The following is a 23,520-nucleotide window of genomic DNA, read 5'->3' on the forward strand; positions in this document are numbered from 1 at the left end:
ATAAATACATAAACCTCTATTTTTGTCACATCGGTGCTGTCCCTCTACTTTTTTTACAAGCAAAAACGCTTATATCGTTATAAAAATAAGTAACTTAAGAATAGAACTTATTCTATTTCATAGAATATTAGTTTTATTATTAATATGTAGCATATTTTATTACGTAATTCATAATATTTATTACTGAGAGGCATAAATGTACTTGTCTCGCAAAATTTTGTCATATCGCTGCACAAAAGTAATTTAAACCTAACTTTGCATCGATGAGTCCGACAGTGTCCCCACCCCAATTTTATTTCCCTCGTTAGTGTGTGCTAGTGCGCAGTCAGGACGGACGTGTGTCAAATCGCTGCATATTCCCGCCAATTACGTAAGTACGACATTTCAGTTACTTCCAAGCAATTATTTTATATTATCGGTGGTTGCATTTTTCTAGTGTAATGTGAAGTTTTATTACGATTGTTTGGTTCTAACAGACATAGTAAGTAAATTAGCATCATTATAGGTACTTGAATTTAGCCTAAATATTATACATTTTTCATAATTTTCAAAAAAGTCGATAATTTCTCACGTCGCTGTTCTCATATCGCTGTAATCGGTGGTCTTTTTTACCACCGATGTGATAATTTACACCGATGTGATAAGAAAAATCAATCGGTGTCTTAAATATCATATCGGTGTTTTGATTCATGATCGACGCATAGTTTTGTCACATCGGTGGATTGTTTTATCACATCGGTAGATCATATTATCACCTCGGTGTAATTTTATCATATTGGTAGACATAGTGTCATTTCATTAAAGTAAACAAAAAAACAATGGAGCATACCTACAACCATACATTATATACATACATATACACATATTATATTTTTTAACTTTCATAAATATTAACTTGTGTGCAGCTCGTGCCGCACACAATTCGTTCGAGTAATTTTGTTTAAGATTAATTTTGTTTAAGAATGCTGAAATCAAAACTAAACGAGGAGGAGAAAAAAGAGAGAAAGAGGTTGATGGAAAGAATAAGAAAAGCTAAAATCAAAAGTGATCCTGTGTTAAACGAGCAGCATTTAAGAAAAGACAGAGAACGCTTAGCTAAAAGAAAGGCAGCTGGACTTATCCTAACCCGAAGCCAAATGACTGCACATGCACGTCGCAATGCACAAAAGAAAAACCGAATCAGTGCCCGTGCATATTATCAGCGGAAAAAAAATAAGGCAAATGGTGCCCGCAACAACCCAACAAGTGTTTCAGAGACCAATGACGCAGAATCGCTACCGAAAAATCAAGATAATGAGCCCGGTATTTCTCAAGAACTAATAGGACCTCATAGCCCACGGCTATTGCGACAGAATGTTCGATGTAATAGTCCTAATTTGCGTATTGATGCCATAGTAGCGAGTAGTTCCCACTATTTACGTACAAGCAGTCCCCTAGATTTATCAATAGCATCTCCTTTACGAACGCCAAGTATTAGTTCTATAAATTCAGAAGAATCAACATTACGCCCAAATAGTCCTAACTTAGACACATCCTTTAATACTGTTAAATTCAAACAAGACATTAAAATGAAATTTCGTAAATATCAAAACGTTAAAACTCAGCAAATACACGATTTAAGAAAACAATTGGCAAAGGCTAATAAAGAGAAACTAATGTACAAAAAGAGATACATGAGACTACATCAAGAATTTAAGAAATTAAAACAGAGTAATTTAGAAGTGAGACGAATCCCAACGAAGCCAAAAAATATAGACCTGCAAAAACGTATCCGTAAGATTGTTGTTCAGTTTTTTGAGGATGATGAAAATTCAAATCTTTGCCCAGGTAAAAAGGATACTGTCACACAAAATGGAGTAAAAAAACAGAAAAGGCTGATGAAAGACACAATTAAAAATTTACACAAAAAGTATTTGACTTCGGGCTACCCTCCAATCAGTTACGTCACTTTTACAAGAATGAGGCCGTTTTGGGTCACGCAGCCAAAATTAAACTTGAGAAATACATGCCTATGTGAGAAACATGAGAACATGGATCTTGTTATATCATCTTTAAAAAGAAATCGTATCATAAAAGAAAACACCACGACTGAAATTCTAAGTAGTATTTGCTGTGATATTTTTAAGGTAGAATGCCTGCAAAGAACATGTCCTGTCTGTAAGAATCGTCATTTAAATTATCAAGAATTTGATAACTCCAAAGATGTTATTTATTGGAATTGGAAGAAGATAAAAAAGAATTACAAAAAAAATGGAGTCGATAAAATAGCCGTTAATGTAGAAAAAGTAAAAATAACCGTTAAACCATTACAACTAATCAAAATATTTGAAAACAATCTGAAACCGTTCTTAACACATTGTAGTAATATACGAAATCAAAGTCAAGCTTTTAAGCACTACAAACAAAACATGACTGAAAAGGATTGTGTCGTTCACATTGACTTTAGTGAGAACTATAGCTCCAAGTACGGGTCCGAAATACAATCTATGCACTTTGGTGGCAGTCGTCAACAATTCACATTACACACTGCTGTAATTTACTATAAAAATAAGGAAGAGAATATAACAACTCAATGTTTCTGCACTATTAGTTCTTCACTGCGCCATGATGCTGCCGCCGTTTGGGCTCACCTTGTTCCAATATTAGAAGAAATTAAACAGGAAGCTCCAATTGTTCAGAATCTTATTATTATTTCTGATTCTCCATCAGGCCAGTATCGGAATAAGAAAATTTTTTATATTATGTCCCAACTCAGTATTTACTGCTCTTCTCTGACTAACATAATATGGAACTATAGTGAATGTGGTCATGGAAAAGGTGCGCCAGATGGAGTAGGTGGGCTACTGAAGCGAACGGCGGATCGATTTGTTGCACACGATGGTGATATGAATAATATAGACTCTTTTGTAAACTATTTAAAATCTGCTGTCCAAGGCGTGAAAATTAGTACTGTAGAAGAATATGAAGTTGAAGAAAAGGACTGGCTTCTCCCTACAAATTTGAACACATTTCGTGGAACATTGCAAGTCAAACAAGTCATTTGGACTAAAGAAGCTAAAAATCGTATAGTTTTACGTCGACTTTCTTGTATAGAAGATGAATGTATGAAATATGTTGTTAAATGTCCACATGGCAAACATCTAGACTTCCACAATTTGTCAACCGAACACGAAATTAAGTCTAAACCTCAACTTTCTACTTCGAGTAATAAAAAATCCAGAACTAAATCCAAAATAGATATCACTAAAATGCGACCAGTAAAGTTAACTGACAAATTAATTTTGTTCCCACAGCCATCACATTCAAAGTATTTTACACCATCAAATACATTAAAAATCTCGGAAAATGCGGCACCCAGATCATCCTCTTCGACAAAAATGTCTGAAAATTTGCTATTGAACTATGTAGATCTTGATCAAAGTACTCCTGCCTGTTCATTTTTAGAGAAAATTGACACGAACATTTTAGTTGGTTTAGAGGAATCAACTCAATTCGTAAATAAAGAGGATACGGTAAAAGCATCTAATAGATTTTCAAGTCCTACCGTGGAAGACAGTGACACCGATGAGGAAATATTTAGAATAAAATCTAAAATTAACTTTAAAAAAGAAAAAAATGAGCCACGTAAACCAACTCCTGACATCAAACAGAGATTTAATTATATATTTGGTTGCAGTGACACTGATGATGACTTATTTTGATCTGGGCTGATTTGTTTTTAAAATTTTTATTTTTATTGTTTTTAGTTTTAATTGAAAAAAAGAGGTTTAATTGTTGTAACAGATAATAATTATAAAAGTACGTAATTAAGTGCTGTGATTAACTATAGGTATACTACATAGTCTTCTATGACTTAAAAGTCTAATTATGGTGCAATTTAATAAAAGTGGAGTACGAAGACGGTTCAAGTTCTGTAGTGATTTATGTTGAACTTAAAGGCTGATTAACATAATAACCAAATTATACTGACAGATTTAATTTAAGTTTTTTTTTAAGGGTAAAGATTATTTGCTAGATGTAAGATATAAGCGATCTCTATGTAATCTATGATACTTACGCACTGAGAACAAAGATTTTAAAAATATTAAATTAAGTGATAATTAAAGCTGTGATTATTGTAGTGTTGTTATGATTAAGGTTAAACTTAAAAGGCTGATTAATTAGGTATATAAAGTTTTCTTATATAAAGTTTCTATTCTTAGTATTGTTGAACCTAGAACGCCACAATGTTTTAAGTGTACCTACACATGGCAAAACAATTAGCTTGATCGCCACATTAATAAATGTGTATTGTACAATAACGTACAAGAAATTTTTGTTTTTTATACTTCTTTTAAATAAACACAATGATAATTAAAAAAAACATTATTTTTTATTCTAAGAAAATAATACCCTTAGTTCAGGTATTCAGTTCTTAGTCACTCCTTCAAAAATGTATAAGCCTACTATTTCTTTTTTGATGTTCAAAGGTGGATAGATTATCATATCGCTGTATATGTATATCACATCGGTGAATAAATTTATCATATCGGTGTACAGAAAAGATAATCGGTGCCGGATTGTCACATCGGTGGAAACCAGAATTCAAACTGAATTTTCTCCATAGTCTTAAAAGATACGTTGATGGTTACCAATAAGGGAGTATTTAGTATCCTAAATATTACATTAAACATGAAAAAAATAAAAAATATATATAAATGAAAAAGTTCACCGATATGATAAGAAAAATGGCATTTGTTGAAATTCACCCAAATACGTTTAACAATGAAACATTATCTGATTTGCAGGAACTTTTTGCAACAATTATTTTATTTTTTTATGAACAAAAAACTCGATAATATTTCTAAATTGGTCTGCCGTTAGAATGTAAATCGAATCATTCGTTGCACGCGAAAACGCTATTCCTACAATACAGGAGGTAAGTGCTTAGAATTTGTATTATGTACGAGTATTTCTATGTTTAGCATAATATTATGTGTTATCTTATATCATACTTTTCCATCCAATCGTTTTTTTGTATAGTTTTTCTAGCTTTTCACAGTAATGAAAACCAAAAATTAAGCGCAGATAAATCCAAGGAAGCAAAACTCCCGAATCTCATAGGAACCAGGCTTTTAAATATTCAGAACGTATGAATGTAAATAATATTAATAAACATAAATCCTTATTTTCTAAGAGTTTTTGAAAACGTAGTCATAAAAAATAAATGAATGCTAAGATTTATTAAATTGTGTAAGAGACTAATAAAGAAGTTCTTCAATAAAATTCACAATGACTTCCATTTTTGCATTGCATCTAGCTTCCTTTTCAGCAGCTTTGCATATGTGCATAGAATCGTTTAGAATGTAAATATCACACAAACACATCAATAAAGACAATAAAGATGTCGTAACACAAACTAGGCAAGAAGCCCGCGCCCTTGCTTGTTTTTTGCAGCCCCGTTTGTTTTGTGAACTTTTAATTGGATAAACAATTCGTTGTTAACGAAGCACTGAAAAGGGTTCACGATCGAAACTCCTTAATATAGTTATATTCATCGCAATTGCTTCAAACTTGTTGATCAGCTATTTATAGCTGTTCAAAAATTGCTCAATTAATTTACGGAAATTGAATCGCTCTAAACCTTAATCAACTACCAAAAAACTCGTTAATTTATTATCAGACTCTATTTTGCTCGTGCTTTCATGATGTCGTTTTAACGTCCGTCAAATTGCCATTAAAACAAACATGACATCCAGACTTTTATGAGTGACTAAAAATAGAAAACTTTTGAGTGTAAATACAATTTATTATTCCTTAGACATTTTAGAATTTTGTGCATAAACTTTACTGATTAGTAACGTAATAAATTAAAGATTTAAAAGTCACGGCTACCCAAAATTGAAACCATGGTCAGCTTTTAAATTACATATTAACATACATAGTTTATACCCCAAAGTGAATTAAATATTTTATTTAACCATATCAATACATATTTATACCATAATATTTAAATAAGTGCATATTATTATGTAAGTTCTAAGTTCTTATAATTCAAAACATTTCATAAATTATTTCCATACTAAATTGATTTGTCATGGTAACTTGCAACTTAGCTGTTCATTCCGTCAAAGTTCTTAAAGCACTTTCTTTAATGAGAAAGTGTTTAAGGGTATTACTTTATATCGTTCAGCTCGCAATCCAAATTGCATCGCGACGTTATGAATCCAATTTTGATCGAAGAATTCTAGTCACGCGATAATGCTCCATATTACATATGTATAAGGACGAAACACGTGTGCTCACGTGAAAGTTCAACAAGTTCAACCGTGACTGCATATCGTAGAAAATATTCCACCGCAATTTTGTAAAAAGCGTTATATTATGCATTTATTATGTATATGTCGAGATGTTATACTGAAACCCGTGTAGGACTTATCTGTGCTGCATTCAGGAACAATGATGAGCAATAATACTATAGATATAATTAAACATGTTACACTATTGTTCAAATACATGTATGCTAAAAACAAATATTAAATTTATATCAAACCGAAACTAAACTGAAACAGGTTCCCATGGAATACGAAATATAAGATAAGGTTTGTGTAGAAATAAATTATTGTAACATTGAAATATTCGCTTCCATAATTTTATATTTTGTTTAGACGTGATAAAGGTAAGCCCGCTACATATCAGCTCTATTCTTATTCAAATATGGAAAAAGTGCTAATAAAGGAACAATTAAAATATGCTTGTCATTTCTTTTAAACATAGATGATGTAACACTAACACATAACTATACTGGCTCTTATTCCGCATGCCAGAAAATGAATGAAAAAAGCAACATCATACATGTAACTAATAGCTTGAATCTCGACTGTTCCATTAGTGAATAACAGTTTTTTCTCCTTTTGCGGAAAGCTGACCATTAATGCGGACCACACCACCATTTTCGGAGCATCAATCTCTTTTATATTAAAACTGTATGCACTCACGGCTTACCACTCCTTAATTAGCAGCTACATTAAAAGCATTTTAAATGTATTCAATGGTAGATGTTATAGTGAGGTAAGTGCTGTCATGGGTGTTATGTTTTTGATGGTTAATTCCATATTTTCAGAATAATAATATATTACTGGACGGTGTCGAAATAAAAATGTACTCATATTATGTGATGTAAAAGGATTGGAGCATACTTAAAAAATACAGACCATTTTCTAATAAGAAAATTTAATTGAAAATTAACAAATATTTTTTTAAAGCTAAAATAATTTGATAGTAGGTAGAAGATAATGATAAATAAGACTAATTATTATAATTCCTACTAAAATAATTAACACGGATTTAATAAAGCGTCGAAGGTAAAAGAAGGAGGTAAGAAAATATGTAAATTCAATAAACGATTATTATCATAGTATTCCGGAATCCGGCTTTTTTTTCCGGGTGTTTATTCGTATCAATGCAATCTATATATATAAAAGAAAGTCTGTATGTTCCAACACTTATAACTCGAGTTCTACTGAACCAATTTTCATGGTTTTAGATTCGTTGGATTTGTCTCCATCCAGAATAGAAGAATAAATCATAAAAACAACAAAAACTAGACGAATAAATATTTTCCCAAAATTTTGATTTTCGTACATGTCGATCATTAGTTGTCAATCCTGTCAAATACGGAAAATAATGTTTGACATTCATGCGTTCAAAAATGTATTATGTGTGAAATAATAAAAAATTAAAAAGGGTGAATATTTATTGTTTGTATTTATTTTAAAATCAATTATTATTAAAAAGTGCAATAAAAGCAGATACATAAAAATTCCTCAAATGTTTGTGTTTACGCGTGTTTTCAGAAATTAATAAGGTATTTTTGGTGGGGAAACTAACCAAGAAGTTTAGTTCGATTAATTATTATTAAAAAAATTCTATAAAAATGTAAAAATTCTGACAATTATTTGTTGCGATTTCGTCGACTGCCTCAACAATATTGCTATCAAATTGCTATTAAACAAGCTAAATTGCGTTTTGAAGATGACATCCATTTATGCGATGCAATTAGCACAGAAGAAGGTGCAGAAAATGTTGGTCTATTGATTATATTACCGGCGACATACACAGGTAGCCCAAGTGAATATGCGCAAGATGCAATGTTCGTCATTATGGTCGGCCAGATTTATTCATTACATTTATATTATGTAATCCGAAATGGATGGAAATTATTCAACTGCTGCTTCCCGGACAAATATCAAGTGATCGGCACGACATCACCACACGTGTTTTCAAGCAAAAAATCCGATCACTGATGAGTTAAATTAATGGAACACATCTTTGGGCTTATTCAATGATGGATGTATTCAATCGAATGACAACAATCTGGCTTGCAGCATGCACACATTTTAATTTGGTTAGTCGAAAGGATTCGGGCAGATAAAATATATGAGTGTGCGGGGATTGCTAATCCTGAAACCGATCTAGACCGACATAACGTTGTTAAGTATCACGAATATGATTCATGGATAGTGTGACACCATCAACCACCATCACCATCAACCACCATCAACCACCATGCATGGTTGACAGTGAGTGTACCAAAAGGTATCCACGAAAATTGATAGCAGAGACCATCACAGGCAACGATGGTTACCCACTGTATCAGCGTCGATCGCCCAATGATAATGGTAAAATTATTATCAAAACTAAAGTGAAACGAAACGATGGCGTGGTCGATAACAGTTAAAGAATGAAAAGAGTTAATCCATGCTGCACAAATTATTAAAATTCAGTCATTTTTCTCTGAGACGTGTTTGAAGTAATAAAATAAAATACTATTACATATCAATCCATATAAATATTTATTTTGTATCATTGTATTACGTTCATCAAAGCCTAAATTAGTTCAGCAAGGTAACACAACATTCATTGACAGGGCGCGGGCGGTACAAAGTTCGCCGGGACAGCTAGTATTCATATATTCCTAAAGCGGTACGAATAAAAACATTAAGTTAATACATGTGTATGGCAATCGGCACAATTTTATGCTTATCAAGTGCTCAATAAAGTGGTAGTAACCGCAAATGTATCTTCGATTAATTTCACCAAAACAGATCTGTGTAAATTTTATCTGTCTACGAAAATGAATACTTACTAAAGTAAATACTTACTCTACAATAAAACTAGATCTTTGATTATTTTATAATCATTTAATAGGGTGTTATGTTTACTTAATTATTTTCTTAAAGAAATATAAACTGGGATACTTAGGAATTATGTTAATCTATAAGAAATATTGTATTATTTTTGTGCACAAACAGATGCTACAAAAGTTCAATACTTATTTCAAACATACACAATGTGCATACGTACATATTTATTGTGACAATATCTTTAAACTGGGTGTTTAGAATTCACTCCAAGTACATGGCTGAGCTGAGTTTCAATAGGTATTATAAACGGTTGTGTTTAACGTGCGCAAGACTTAGAACAATGAGCAACCCATTGCTACGCCGTAGAGTAGCTACAGACCGCTTGGCGTTTTACAACAGCCTACTTCTACGTAACATATTTTTCTCGACCTTGCTAAATGAAAATGTTGTTGTAAGATTGATGACTGGTGTATTATTTGTTATTTAAATTTTATTTATAATGGATTGTACGATTATAAAATACGAATGCAATTGTAAAATCATTGTCGATGGAGCCGACTCATGAAAATATAAATGTACAATTATTTTTAAGCATTCACGGAAAAAACAAGGTTGGCATTATATTATGAATGACGGAAGTATCAATCAATTATTAGTATCTACTTAAACACGTATACATATGTATATGTATCTAAAAAGTACAAGAATCATCTTATGAGAATTTTAAAATAATGCCATTGTATTTCCATCATAAGTATAGTATACTAAACACAGATTTGAAGTCAATTTATGAAACTTAACCCTATAAAAAATATCTTCAAGTTATAACGGATCATCTGACGCTACACGTGACGTAAGGACCGCGCCCCCGCCCCGCCCGCGCCCGCGTGCGTCATACCCCACCCCCCCTCTACACGCAAATTGTTCGCCAAAAACAACATCGATAATGTAACTTTAAGGTTGATTCAATCTGTAAATAATAATTGAATTCGTTCAGAGTTCACGATTCACAAAGAGAACGTTGGATACCAAGTCATTTGCATAAAACTATTTAATTCAATGTGTAATTAAGGTAATTTCATTCCAGTTTAATTTTATTCAAGATCTACGTGAATCGTATTTTTATCGAACGATTACATTTTCCATTGTATCATTATTAGTAACGAGTTTAAAAAGTGAGTTTTAAGGGTTCTTTATCTCCTACACACGACATATATTTAAAAAAAAATAGTTGGTTTCATTATAAACCCAATGTAAAAGTATTTTATTTTTAGATACGATTGAATCCGTAATAATACAATACGTCCGGTACTGTAAATCAAATTTAAGTTTATTCGCAAATGGCTTCCGTTAATCGCCTTAATCTCTACCCAGTAGTAAAAATCCTATAAAGTTCATGAAACCTTTTATTATAACATGTCCTCTCTTACATTTTATACGTGTTTTATTATATAATAGGTAAGTAATATGTAGTTATGTATCTACTTATTCTACTATATATCTTATACAAATATTATAAGATAATTAATCTTATTTAGATCGAAAAATCACTCCTATATATGTTTATCGTGGTGGTGTTATATTATAAGTGTTTACCGCTGACCTCTTTGAATGATAGAGAATATCTCAGATTTTGTAAAGAATAATAATTTCGTTGTCAGTTTGAATAAATATCGAGCCCTAGAGAAATATAAGAATTTTCAACAATAACAATTGCTCGTCACTTTGCCAGTTCTAAACAAGCTTTCAAACGACCGGAAATTTTCACAGGTGTTCCAACACACTGATGTTTACATAGCTTCGTCTATATTCTTCACACTCCACTTGTTTTCATTTCAATAATAGATATCACAGAAATTATCTTGAAGACATGCAACTGCCTATGGAGTCGACCAAAATAAAGCCAAATAAAACAAAATTAACATTTCTATGAAGGTCTGCCTCATAATTTGCGTTCCATATAAATCCACGAATTCATAAAGAACCCTATTTTTAACGTTTTTTGAAATAAAACCACTGTATAATTCAGAACCGGGGTCGAAATAAAACATTGTGGTCCGTTTTTGGAATAAATTCGCCATTGTGTAATGAATGTTCTGTTGTATTTTAGTTACAAATTAAGTCTATTTTTACATGTGTAGGTAACATTGATTAAAAATGATGATTTAGCGGCATTTTTTCTTATGAAACAAGATTTTCGCTATGTTTTTGGTTAAAAAATCCTGGAATGGGCGATTGCGGATATTCATGTTAGGTCACGTCTGGCCCCAAATTGCATCTTGGGATACGGGCCAAGTCGATATCACGGAGCTTTAAAGAAAACCCTTGTGTTTGCTTTGTGTTGTCCGTAACTATAGTGTATTGTATAGTGTGTGTAAGAAAGGAGAGCAAAATAAATTCTCATAAAATAATTGCATTTTACCGATATTCTTTTTAAATAAAGCATGTAAGTAATATCCTAAATAACTATAGGAATTATAAATAACCTATAGTTATTTATAATTCGTTGAAACAATTTTGGAAATTATTAAAAATACGGACTATATATTTAACCATATGAGTACATTTAAAAAATCTCTTTGAGAAATGTTGATATTACAACAACGTTAGAATCTTTTAGGAGCCATCTTGAACAAAATAAAATTGATTTAAGTCAGAGCTCAACACGCCCCTAGAGGCAATGCCTTACGAGAGCCCCAAAGTTAGATCTAAAAAGATACAAGTTAGAGAAATTCTTCGACAATGCATTTTCTTTGAGACTGAAAAATATCTGTGTTGAATTTTTCAATACACATTCCTGTCACGTATTATGAAAACTTCTTGCAAGTGTAATCGAAGGATTTTCTGAAAAACATTTCTCTTCGTTCCAAATAGTACTAGTGTAAACATTATGCGCACTCCTGCTCCCGTGCAAACAGTCGTGATACTTTGAGAAATATCTTGTGCTCTAGCACTTTGAATACATTGTTATGGCAACATCTTTGCAGATGCTCTTTGGATTTTGTTGACATAATTTTTACTCAATATATTAGGTATATTTAGGTATTGACTACTGCAACTAATTCGCTAATATAGCTAATTGTTTGCGCCGGCATAAGCGATACTATTAACTGTATTTACTGAAATTGAACCTGTAATTGCGTTCGATTTCGAGTAAGTATAATATGGATAATAACGTCCGAAAGCTGTTTTAATGAAAATTAACCATAATTTCCTGTCGTTGATTGAAGCACAACGCCACGCCTTTTCAACAAAAGCCATGTTACGAGCTACGCCTCATAAATTACATACACTCATACTTACTGTTTTTATATAGAGTTGTAAGGTCATAAAAATCATTATCTAGCCGTTCTCTGAAATTGCTATTTGAATGGCGAATGTAATACATAGTCATTAAAACGTTTATTAGCTATTTAATAGTTCGTAAAATACAACGACGCAGCTCGGTATTACCCACTACTGAAAACGTAAAACAACAAGGAAGTTTTACAATGATCATGTTTTCTTTAAAATAGAACTCTATTTTGATATGACATTCCAAAGACGAACATAGTTGGAATACGTAGATGATGAAGATAGGCTATATTGAAGCTAGATGTAATTTTTCAGTACGCCAGGTGGCGACGAGGCCATCAATGACCAAAATTGTCTATCCGTGTTTCAATTGCAGCCAATGCAGACGATTAAATTGTCGACACAAGCCTCATATGCCTCAAACATGACTACATTTTGCACGCGTGTATATATGTGCTACATTGAATGGGCCCATCAATTTTCCAGCGCTGACTATTTGACGGTTTACTGTTTTAAATCATTCGTAAGAGCAGAAACTAACAGTTATGATTAAACAAAGTGAATATTTAAATTGAATACGTGGAATTGTTTGGAGATAAAAGAAATCATAAATTATATCCTTGTTGAAAATTAATAGGTAGGTAGGTACGCTGTCATAGTGCTAACAGATATACGTTGTGTAAAAATAAATTGTTTATGTATCCTTTCTTCTAATACTTCTTAGTTTTCTCAATACGGCAGATAACAAAGAAGTTATAATAAATTGAGTGATTTGAAAAATTATTATCAATTTCTTGGTCTAATGCCAGATTTCATGTTCATTTAGAAATTTGGAATTGTAGCCTTCCTAATATTAATGGTGAAGTCATAATTAATTAAATCGCTTTTTACATAATTTCTCACTTCAAGGCTTTCACTCTAGAACATGAAATAAGGATACTATTATCACTTAATTTAAAAAAATGATACTTTAAAATTTTAGGACTTTGCTTAGAAACTACGAATGTGTAAGCATCTATTTTTTGTGCTCTTCGGCGCCGCATTGTTACTATCGATCTACATTGGTATAATCTTATTCTGTTTTACTGAGTTGAGAAACTGTTAGTCGATGAGTTGAATGTCTGAACTAAAACATGAATGGTGACGCTAAACGCATGCACTTGTAAATATTATCATGTATATATAGATAATTAACCTTGCAGAAGGCCACGGCAAGTGTCGCGACTTTTGGAGTGGGGCCAATACAATAATAGATAAGTACTTAATTCGGACTAATCCTATTTGATTCGGGAAACCGATTAATGAAATTGGAAAATACCCATTTGCGTATTACTTCAGAAGTATTCGAGTGAGCGTAGACTGCTAAGTAGTTTTAAATTCAATTCAGGAATTAGGTCGCGCGATTAGGGCGCGATTAGGTCTCTTAAGCGAATTGATAATCAATATTATTATTCATTTCCCTATTTCTATAATATACTTAATACTTTTTCAAAATTACACGTTGTTTTTACTTCCGTCATGAAGATAAATAGTGTTGGGACGAACCTCACCAAATAATAAATTATTGAAAAACTTTCGCAATTACACTAATTATAAAAAAGCAGACAAGCTTACCTTCATATCATTATAAGATGATTGATGAGCACGTTCAGTAAAAACTGCCTTATTTCATACAAAGTATAGATTAAAAACACAACCTTATTAACACGGACATTAACAGTTAACGGGGGTTTTCAGTTTCTATTAGTACTAACGATTCAGGCACTTTAAAGTTTAAAAATTAAGAGTTCCACGAGCACTTTATATGCAATCGGATCAAATTGATACAGAAATGTTTGAAGTTTAACTTTGAAGTTTTACACCTGCAACAAAAGAAACAGTAGTTAGTGGAATTGCAAAGTGCAAACTATTTACTAATAGGTATATTTATTAAACCACTGAGCAATTTGCACCTATTAATAATTATAGTTCTCTCGATGAAATTTACGCAGTTTCATATCAGATTATTGCATTCCGAAAAGAATATGTACTTTTAAGGATAATAAAATAACTATCAAATTACACTTTAGATTTACTACTGACCCATTTTTATATCTAAACCCTTTTAAACGTTATTTCAAAGTGTAGACACATTCATTGAGATCCAGATAAAACGCAAAACATAAAGGTGTGCTAGATTACGGTTCTAATAAAAAAATGATCATAAATCTTTTCTTATCTTTCCTAAAGTTGGCAACACACACTTGATTTATCTTCGTGAATATATACTTGTAGGCTGTTTTAATGTAGTTTCAATTTATTTTGATATTCAACCTAGAATAAAATTAATCTTAACATGTGTTTATTGTGTTAAGTTAATCATAATTTCTTATAGGTAAAAATGATATCTAAAAAACTCACACTGTCCAAATAAAACAAAAGGATATAACAATATAATAGATTTCATACTATTGATACAAATGTATAAATTAGTTTATAAATTACAACAACATTTGTCCTGGACCGGAGAATTTTTCTAGTTCAATTTGTCGTAATTGCTTCTCAGTCGATATAAAATAACAAAACAGGAAAACTGTCGGGCCGACGGTACATCGTTTATTGCATTTTCTTCCGATAAGGACCGTTTCTGTAAATACACCCGCTTGTCTATTCATAAATTCCATAGCCATAATCTATTTACGGATATAAAAATATTCGGCCCCATTCTGTACGCCGTAAAAATATTATATAACTCCTTTCGTATATTATCTCTCCGATCGAAATATGTTAATTAAAAAAAATTAGGTAGAAGTATCCAATAAGATATCTTACATAACCAACAACAGTAATCATTGAACGAATCTATCATGAATCTTATTTTCTTATGTTATTTTCCTTATGAAAATATTGGCAGCGAATTTTCGTTATATGCGGTGAAACATAGATACCACATCTCTAGAGCCTAATTTTCATTAAAGTATTCTATTATACTGATTCAAATAGGTATATCGTATAAATAGCACAGTTTCTTTAAATGATGTATTGAAAGCGTACATTACGTATATTTAGTTACCCAAGATCATTTATAAGAAACTTCATTCCGCTAAGTGCAAAAAGCTTAAGTTTTTCATTTGAACCGCAAACTAGCTCGGGTAATTTTCAGCAGATCAAGTCAGGTCATTCAGGCGATACAAAGGCCGCCAGCAGTCGTACTAACTAGGTTCGAAGCCTTGAAAGCAATTAGGCGGAAGGGGAAATTGCATCTCTTGGGTATATCTCCCAAATTGCCCCAAACGTCAGCAACGCTCGACTAAAAGTGACACTTTGGCCTTTCTATTAGTGACTCGGACCTCTGAATTCCTTTTGTTATGACTTTCACTTCAGAACTAGGAAACATAACTTACTGAAGTTATTTCGCGCAGTGCAAGTTTTGAAGGATTTATTATTTTTTCGACTGGTGAAATTTTCAGCATGTTTTTGTACTTTGCTGTAAATTTTTTAACTCATAATTTTGTATAATATGTTTGTTGAAATACTTAATAAGTGAACCTTTCATGGCGGGCGTTAGCTCTTGTTCCACAGCTAACAAGCTTTTAAGGGTGTCATCGTAATAATAAGTTTATTTACATTATGGTATTTCGTTCCAAACCAATTCCAAACAAACAATTTTGAATTTTTGATTTGATTTTTATTTGAAAGCCAAGCTACATCAACCAAGTAATAATAGGAAAGAAAGTTACAGTTATAATTATTCATTTTGAGTTAGAACTTTAGAATAAAACCAACAATATCTATGAAAATAACCAACAATGAAATGCCAAAGCATAACAAATCAAGTGAAACTTATAGGGAAAATCATTTTAATCTATATGCATAACTGTATTACTCTATAAGTATAGAAAACACCAAGTGTTAAAGTCGTAAGTAACTAAGTATAAGTTGGTCGTTGGTAATGTTTGTCTAACCTGACTTCGTGCTACCTTAGTGTGCCCTTTCCTTGCGGTTACCTCGTTAGTTTAATGTCTTACGATACACAAATTTAACTTAGAACTGCATGATATACATTCTAAATATTTCTAATAGGATTATTGTAGAGAAAATGTAGAGCATAAACAAAAACGAACTATAGATTGTACAAAATCGTAAGTAAATGGACATAATATAGTACAGGCAATTGAAACCCAGTAAGATAATAACTAAAAGAAAAGGCAATCTTAAATGAACAACTCTCTTAAATCATTGAAATATTACACAGTCATTATAAAGTATACTTATTCTGGTTAGGGAGCCAGGTGCAAATTTGGTTAACTATTTCCTCTCAAGAGATAATTCGTCAGACGCATGAGAGTATAGTATTATAAAGCCTCGTGAACGTCAGCTGGCGCTCGGTTGGGGGGGTGAGCGGTGGTAGCCTCCCACGCACATAGGAAAAAAAATACATTCATTCATTCATTTCCTCTCAGCTAAAAAATTGTCAAATTGTAGCTAACCCAATATCTCAACGAAAAAAAATAGTCAGCTGGTTACAACATGGTGTATTATACGTCAGCTGGTGTCTCGAACATGAAAGTTAAATTTAAAGAAAAATTTATTTTCCGCTATTTCCTCTCAAACAAAAATTTACCTGATGATAGCTTATATGTAACTGTGGATAAATATATATGTCAGCTGGCTGTATCTTGGTGGAAAAACCGTCAGCTGATACGGGAGGCTACAACCGCTCTTCCCCCCAACCGAGCTCCAGCTGACGTTCACGAGGCTTCATAATACATACTATACTTTGATGCATTTTACTAATTACCGCTTGAGAGGAACTTGGTCATAAAATCTGCTGCTGGCTCCCGGACCATTCGTGGTATTTTAAATGATTTATTAAAAATACATGTGAAAAGTATGACCAGCATTAAAAAAAGATAGGTAAACACTGCATGAGTAAAACTGCGGAATTGCGGATGTTTTGCTTAGTATCGGTTACAGTTATTAACACTAAATTTCCATCTACAAAAACGTTCGTGTAGTTTAAAATACGCGTGGAAGAAAAGCAATTTCCTCAATAACTTTAGAATATCATCTTTTCGGAGCTCTCAATTCAATCTGTATTTGTATTTTATTTTTATTTGTACTGCATTGCAAAACCGTGATATAGACGGATATTTTTATCAACAAAACATCCAGTTCATAAACAACGTTACCAAATGAAACTGCAATCCAAATATCAATACTCGGTGTTTTAATCAACTTGCATAGACAGATAAACTGCTCTCAACAACGCTGTACCACGTTTTATTAAAAATTTAATGTTCCTTTATACTGAAAAAGCTGTTTGTTAGTAATGAAATTTTAACAAAAAAAATATAGGAATATTGTAAACATGGTAGTATCGTACTTTGTCTGAAGGTACAATGAAAGCAAAGAAAGCAGATTATTGAAATATGTATTCTAATCTATTGAAATATCTAATCTGTATGAATATTTCGGTTATGTTCTATTAGCATAATATTATAAACTTAGTTATGTAGTTGATTACCAAAAGTATATAATATAACTACCTAATAAGAGTGAAAAATGTATATAGGTCAGTAAGAAGCAATAAATATGACCGGTTTGCGAAAATTCTTATGTAGAGCTTCACAATGGTTACCTACATGCTTCACGAAATTCCTAAAAAACCTCACCGGCTCACGTCTCTTTTCCTAATATCGTGATATCTTTCTTGACTAACACAGTATAATATATTGTTACCTCAAAAATGAATAAAAAGAGCGATACATTACACGGGTGTCACGACCCTTGGAAATAAAGAAATATCGAGTAAAATATAGCCGAGCCATCCCTAAGATTGGTCGCGCTCTCTGACGTTTCATTATAATGCAAAATTTATGTAATTTTAAATGCGTTAAAACAAAATGTTTCTAATAATTCTGAAATACTTTCTTGCAAAAGAAACGCGGACGACACTTGGCATGTGGCCAGTATATATCGCTCCTTTCTTTCTCATATAGTTCTTTTAGATTAAATTCATCACGTTTTACGACATACTGTAAATAACATTAAAATTATAGAGTGTTGAGATGAATACATCATTTTGAATAAGTAAAATTAATAGATTTTATTCATGGTATTCACATTATATCACAATCCTGTAATGGCTATGTAGAGCGATCTGAATAAGGCTAATAATACTTATGTAAAAATTCTGGATGCGATTTTTCTTACCGGATCTCAGTTATGACTTCCTCTACCTTTCCCAATCGAAAAAAATCACTACCTTCCTTAAAGATAAATACAATCGGGGGTCCAGGATGATGCTAGCGGCATTTCCTTCGAAAAGGCTACGGATTGAATGAAAAGTGTGTCTACGTGAATAGTAATGGGTATATATGAGCTGTGGGATGCGGATTGAGTAAAAGCTCTTCGTATACCTGGTGGTGGTATCGAGCTCAACATACGCGCGAGTACGATCGGGCGGGAACGACCCGCACCGGCGGCTTGCAGCGAGCGACTGCCGCCCGGGTCGCGCTACCACCGCGCCGTGGCGCCACGCATCGCCTGCACTGACACCACGCACCGGCCACCACGGCTGCACACCACTGACCACCTGCTCCTGCTGCAGCCTCACGACGTAAATATCGATGTTTTTTTATGAGAAACCGTGAAATACAGCTGCGGGGGTAGCACGCACCGCGCGGGGCGGGGGGCCGATCCTGCGCGCTGCGTCACGCATCTTCGAGGGTTTCTTGCGTGATCCCGCAACCCGCCATCTGCAGAGACGCAAGCCGCGGGGTCACACGTCCCCGGACCGTTTTTAACCACGCAACGAATTATAATAACAATGTCTATCCTACCTATTTCAGTTTTAAAAAAGGTTTGCATAATCTTCGTTTGTTATCTTATGTTTTACATCAATACCTATGAATGATTGACACGTATATTTGAAAGGAAACGCTTCTTCATATCTCATTATTTTAGTAAATGATTTTTTTCCCGAAATAATTCGATTGAAAAAAATATGCAAAATGTAAATTACCTATAGAAATTGACTAAAATTTTCTCGTTCCATTGAATCCATTGGTGAAAACAGAATGAAAATCGGTGCAGTATTTTTTTACTTTATCACAAACGGACAGGAAGACACGCTTTATCCAATAAGATAATGGAAGAGTTTATGGAAGATAGACGAATGGATACAATTTTATGAATTTTGTGTAAGATATTACAGTTAACAATAAACTTTTTGAGCTAGGATATTTATTTTGAATTGCGATGAACTAGCGTCAGGAACTGGTTCAAATAGCTTCAGATCATCTTAGTTTGAAAGTCAAGATTGCAAAGTTCAGATACTCACTCGGCTAATTCTTGCTTACGTATATTTTTTTTGTATTGGTACTTTATTTCAGATACTCGGCGAGTTCTTGCTTACGTTTTTTTTTGTATTTATACATTATTTCATATAAATGTACCATATGCAAACTTATATTTGTAAGAAGGTTTACCTGATACATTATTAATTAAAAAACGTACTAAAAAAAATATAAAAGTCATTCTTAGACCTTACACCTTTCGTCGTCTATGCTCTATCCGTTTTCGTCATTTCATTATTAAAAAAAAAATTAAGGTTAGTAAAATCAAAGACTCTATCTAAATTGTACTCGCTCATGTTTCGTAGTTTCGACAAGGACTTATGGCACTCACAACAAAAACTAGAGCAATGTTTGTTTTGTTAAAATTATGTTCAAAATGCTACCAGGAAATTGTACGGACAACTAAATTTATAGGTACTTATAGTCTATGCGTGCTCAGTATGTTTACAGTATTTTACACATAATTATAACACTAAGTATATATTTTTATATGATTTTTATGTTACAAATCGCTCGTTACAAATTTTCTCTTGATATAGAGCTATTATAGAGCTATTAGTGATCCGAAGAATGTTATACCTAATTATTTACGAAGAAATAGGGGAATTTTTGTCCTCGTATGTATAATATTAAAAAAAATATGCCTATTTAATTTCTTTGTTGAGAGAGCTATTAGAATTAATCTCTGTGATTATTATAGCAACTACACACTAGATACAGTATTATGGTATTTAATATTCATATGCTGTTACACAGATTGTTGATCACATAGATTTTTCAATCGACACTCAAGCGAAGCTCCGACAGCTTGGCGCCGACTTGTATGCCAGAAAAGCAGTGTGCCAGAGTTTTTATACCATACCATAAATTTTTATAATTACAGTAAACAATGGCGAAATAGATTGTCTTGAATTAAAAAATATAAATAATGACCAAGTTTCATTGCATAAAAAGTAAAGTAGGTAGGTAAGTACTGTTTTGAGATCAATTTGTTAGTCACATGTTTTATGTAAATAAATTGTTTAGAAAAATGATATGTTATAAAAAATAATAAGTAACTGGATAGTATAAGTATAATTAAATCATATTAATAAAAATTACTGTATAGGCAGTTATGTTTAATTTTATTTAAAAATGTCAAAAAATTCAATGTAGGTAAACTACAGCCGTAGTTATGATGGGATTATTGTATTCGCAACATATTTGACGAAACTAAGGCGCGCCTTGCACAATACAACTTACTGCTCTACATAACTAAGATAACACGGATACAAAGGAAAATAAACTACATAATATATGAACATCATTCGTATATGGCAATAACAAAAGTTGTACAAGATTGTAAAACAAGAACCCTGTCGAAATACATGAAACATTGTTGTATATTTGTTACGCAGGTTTACAACTGCCGGGAATGGGTGGACCTTTATATCGAAATGTGAGCTGCACTATTCTTTCTGCTTCTCGTATTCCACTTAAACGGGCACCTGATACTGTTCCATTATGACCAGGGACCGTTGCTTCTCCAGCAAATAGAAGAATTGGTGGCACCGGTTCACTTGGCCCAGGAATTGGACAGGCCAGAGCTCGTTGAGCCGATCCGTCAGAACCCGGACAGTCCAATGAAAATGCTCCTAAAAAGTAGGGATCTGAAGACCAACCAGATCGTAACACTGTCATTGGATATGGTATGTTCGGGTTTTGTGTATACATCTTTAATACTTCCGTAATCCCTTCGGCTACATCCCTGTCGCAAATACCTTCCATCATAGTAGCTTCTTTCCCTGCTACCAAGACACTCAGGACATGTTTACTGTTAGGCGCTACTTCTATGGACTGTATTCCATTAGTCCAATCCGTGCGGCCACACATTGTATGTGGATTCATTTGAAAGTTTAAGTTACCTTTATGCCAGAACCAAAAAGGGCGACAGTACTCAAGGTAAATCTTATTGCACGCACCCAAACCCAAACCTCTAATAGCGTTCACTTTAGATGCTGGAAGTTCAGGACAAAATAATCTTACGGCATTTGAATATAAAACACCTATTGATGTTGTTACAATAACATAGTGTGCTGGAAATTCTTCTCCGTCCGTTGTACACACAACTGCAGGATAACCTGATCTCATACAAGTGCCCCAATAAATACAGCCGACAGGTTTACAATATCGAATCGCACCTTCTGGAATTTGCCGAAGCAAAGGAGCTAAAATGCCCACCAGACCCAAGGGTACACGTACTTCGCCTCCTGGCATATTCATAAAGCATCCTAAATTATCAGCACAGAGCATTCCGATATCATCGCCAGAGCGAGCATTAAGCATATGCGAGAGGCCGAACATAATTCTCGCTGCATCGTGTTGTTGCTCTTCAGGATATTCATGCAATTCTTGTTGTATCCTCAAGCTCATAAAATTGAGGAGAGATCCTTGTTGTTTATTTCCTCCTAAACAATAAATTTGTGCAGCTTCTTCTTCAATTTGACGAAATTTATGATAAGCTGTTATAGTGGGTGGAAAAGGTATTTTACCGCTGACAGCGCTATTAAATAAACCGCGCGTATGTTCGGCGCCAGGCACTCCCGGCCGCGGTGGATTTTCTCTTGTTGATAATGTGTAAATTGGATGAGTTGAAGTATTGTCTGGTTTCCAGCTGGCACCCATTTCAGCTACGATATCGCCGAGCCAACATGAAAGAATGCGCCCGCCGGGCCTAATGAAAAACAATACAAAAATTACCATTGTGCTAGTTTGTTTGTGAATGCTTCCAGCATAATAAAAAAATGGCCTACATTATTTAAGTTTCAGTTGAATCGTGGAAAAGAAAACGATTAATTTATTATCTTTATTTATAATAACTAAAAATAAAGAACGTTGAAGCTTGATGTTTCAATATTTGTTTCTTCTTTAATGCCTTTAATACAATATACAGGCACTAATTATTTTATGTTTGTAGATAGAAGCCAAGACTATAATGCGAGTTAGATTCGAGGCAACATTATGCGCTATTTATGTAAACATGATACGTTAAATAAAATAGGCAATACGACAACATTCCAATCCAGAACGTTTCGTGCACAAACTCGTGTTCGTTGATGACATTGATAAACTGAAGAGGAAAATATAAAAACCTTTCATAAGCTTCCAAAACAACAACATTGTTTATTCCCCGCTGTGCCAATCTTGCGGCCGCTGAAAGTCCGGCCATGCCAGCTCCAATGATCACTACACGAGGCTCTTCGAAACATTTTTCGGGGTCACACGCATCTACGGCACATATACCTCGATCATCTATATTAGGACCGCAATCAAAGACTACAGGGGAATTATCTGATTTCCTGTTAATAAAAAAAATCATTAAATATCTATTGGATTTTTTTAACCATATTATGTAAAAATCGCTTTACAAACTAACCATCGACTGAACACTTTTTGGTAATACTTCAAGTGTTTAAAACAACATTTTTGAATAATTTTCATGAGTATATTTTATTGAATATTTACAAAACAGAAATTTTAAACAATATTAGAAATTATAAAAATTTGACAATGACGTTATATTTTACTCTGTCTCTCGTGCTTTTTCAAAGCATGATTCAAATGGAGGGACTTATTGGTGTAGTCTGTGGGTGTACTAAATCTGCGAATATCATCACAACCACAAACTTATTTATATAATATATTCCTATATTTTATTAAAATTCACACAATATAATATGCAAGCAAAATTAAGTATATATTCAATTACATATACGTAACTA

General features: G+C 33.0%; 1 protein-coding gene and 1 pseudogene across 1 annotated transcript; one reads left to right on the plus strand and one right to left on the minus strand.

Annotated features, from left to right (window-relative positions):
• Positions 1–346: 346 nt before the first annotated feature.
• On the plus strand, positions 347–3,378 carry LOC149910559 (uncharacterized; annotated as a pseudogene).
• A 17,676-nt stretch (positions 3,379–21,054) lies between these two features.
• LOC149910560 (spermine oxidase-like) lies at positions 21,055–23,436 on the minus strand. Its single transcript, XM_090115095.1, has 3 exons — positions 23,175–23,436; positions 22,891–23,097; positions 21,055–22,472 (listed from the first exon to the last, which is right to left on the minus strand). The coding sequence occupies exons 1-3, from the start codon at positions 23,237–23,239 to the stop codon at positions 21,149–21,151; spliced, it is 1,596 nt and encodes a 531-aa protein (XP_089971221.1). The 5' UTR covers positions 23,240–23,436; the 3' UTR covers positions 21,055–21,148.
• Positions 23,437–23,520: the final 84 nt, after the last annotated feature.

This window comes from Colias eurytheme, chromosome 2 (assembly GCF_061535395.1).
Source record: "Colias eurytheme isolate Ceu_HAF_F1 chromosome 2, ilColEury1 Martin Lab GWU primary, whole genome shotgun sequence".
In the NCBI taxonomy this organism is placed as follows: domain Eukaryota; kingdom Metazoa; phylum Arthropoda; class Insecta; order Lepidoptera; family Pieridae; genus Colias; species Colias eurytheme.

Excerpts from the sequence above, each read along its gene's own strand:
- LOC149910560 (XM_090115095.1), bottom strand. The coding sequence starts at position 23,239 with ATGAAAATTATTCAAAAATGTTGTTTTAAACACTTGAAGTATTACCAA. Across the intron at positions 23,098-23,174 it reads CAAAAAGTGTTCAGTCGATG|GAAATCAGATAATTCCCCTG; the intron begins GTTAGTTTGTAA and ends TTTTATTAACAG. Across the intron at positions 22,473-22,890 it reads GTTTTGGAAGCTTATGAAAG|GCCCGGCGGGCGCATTCTTT; the intron begins GTTTTTATATTT and ends GTTTTTCATTAG.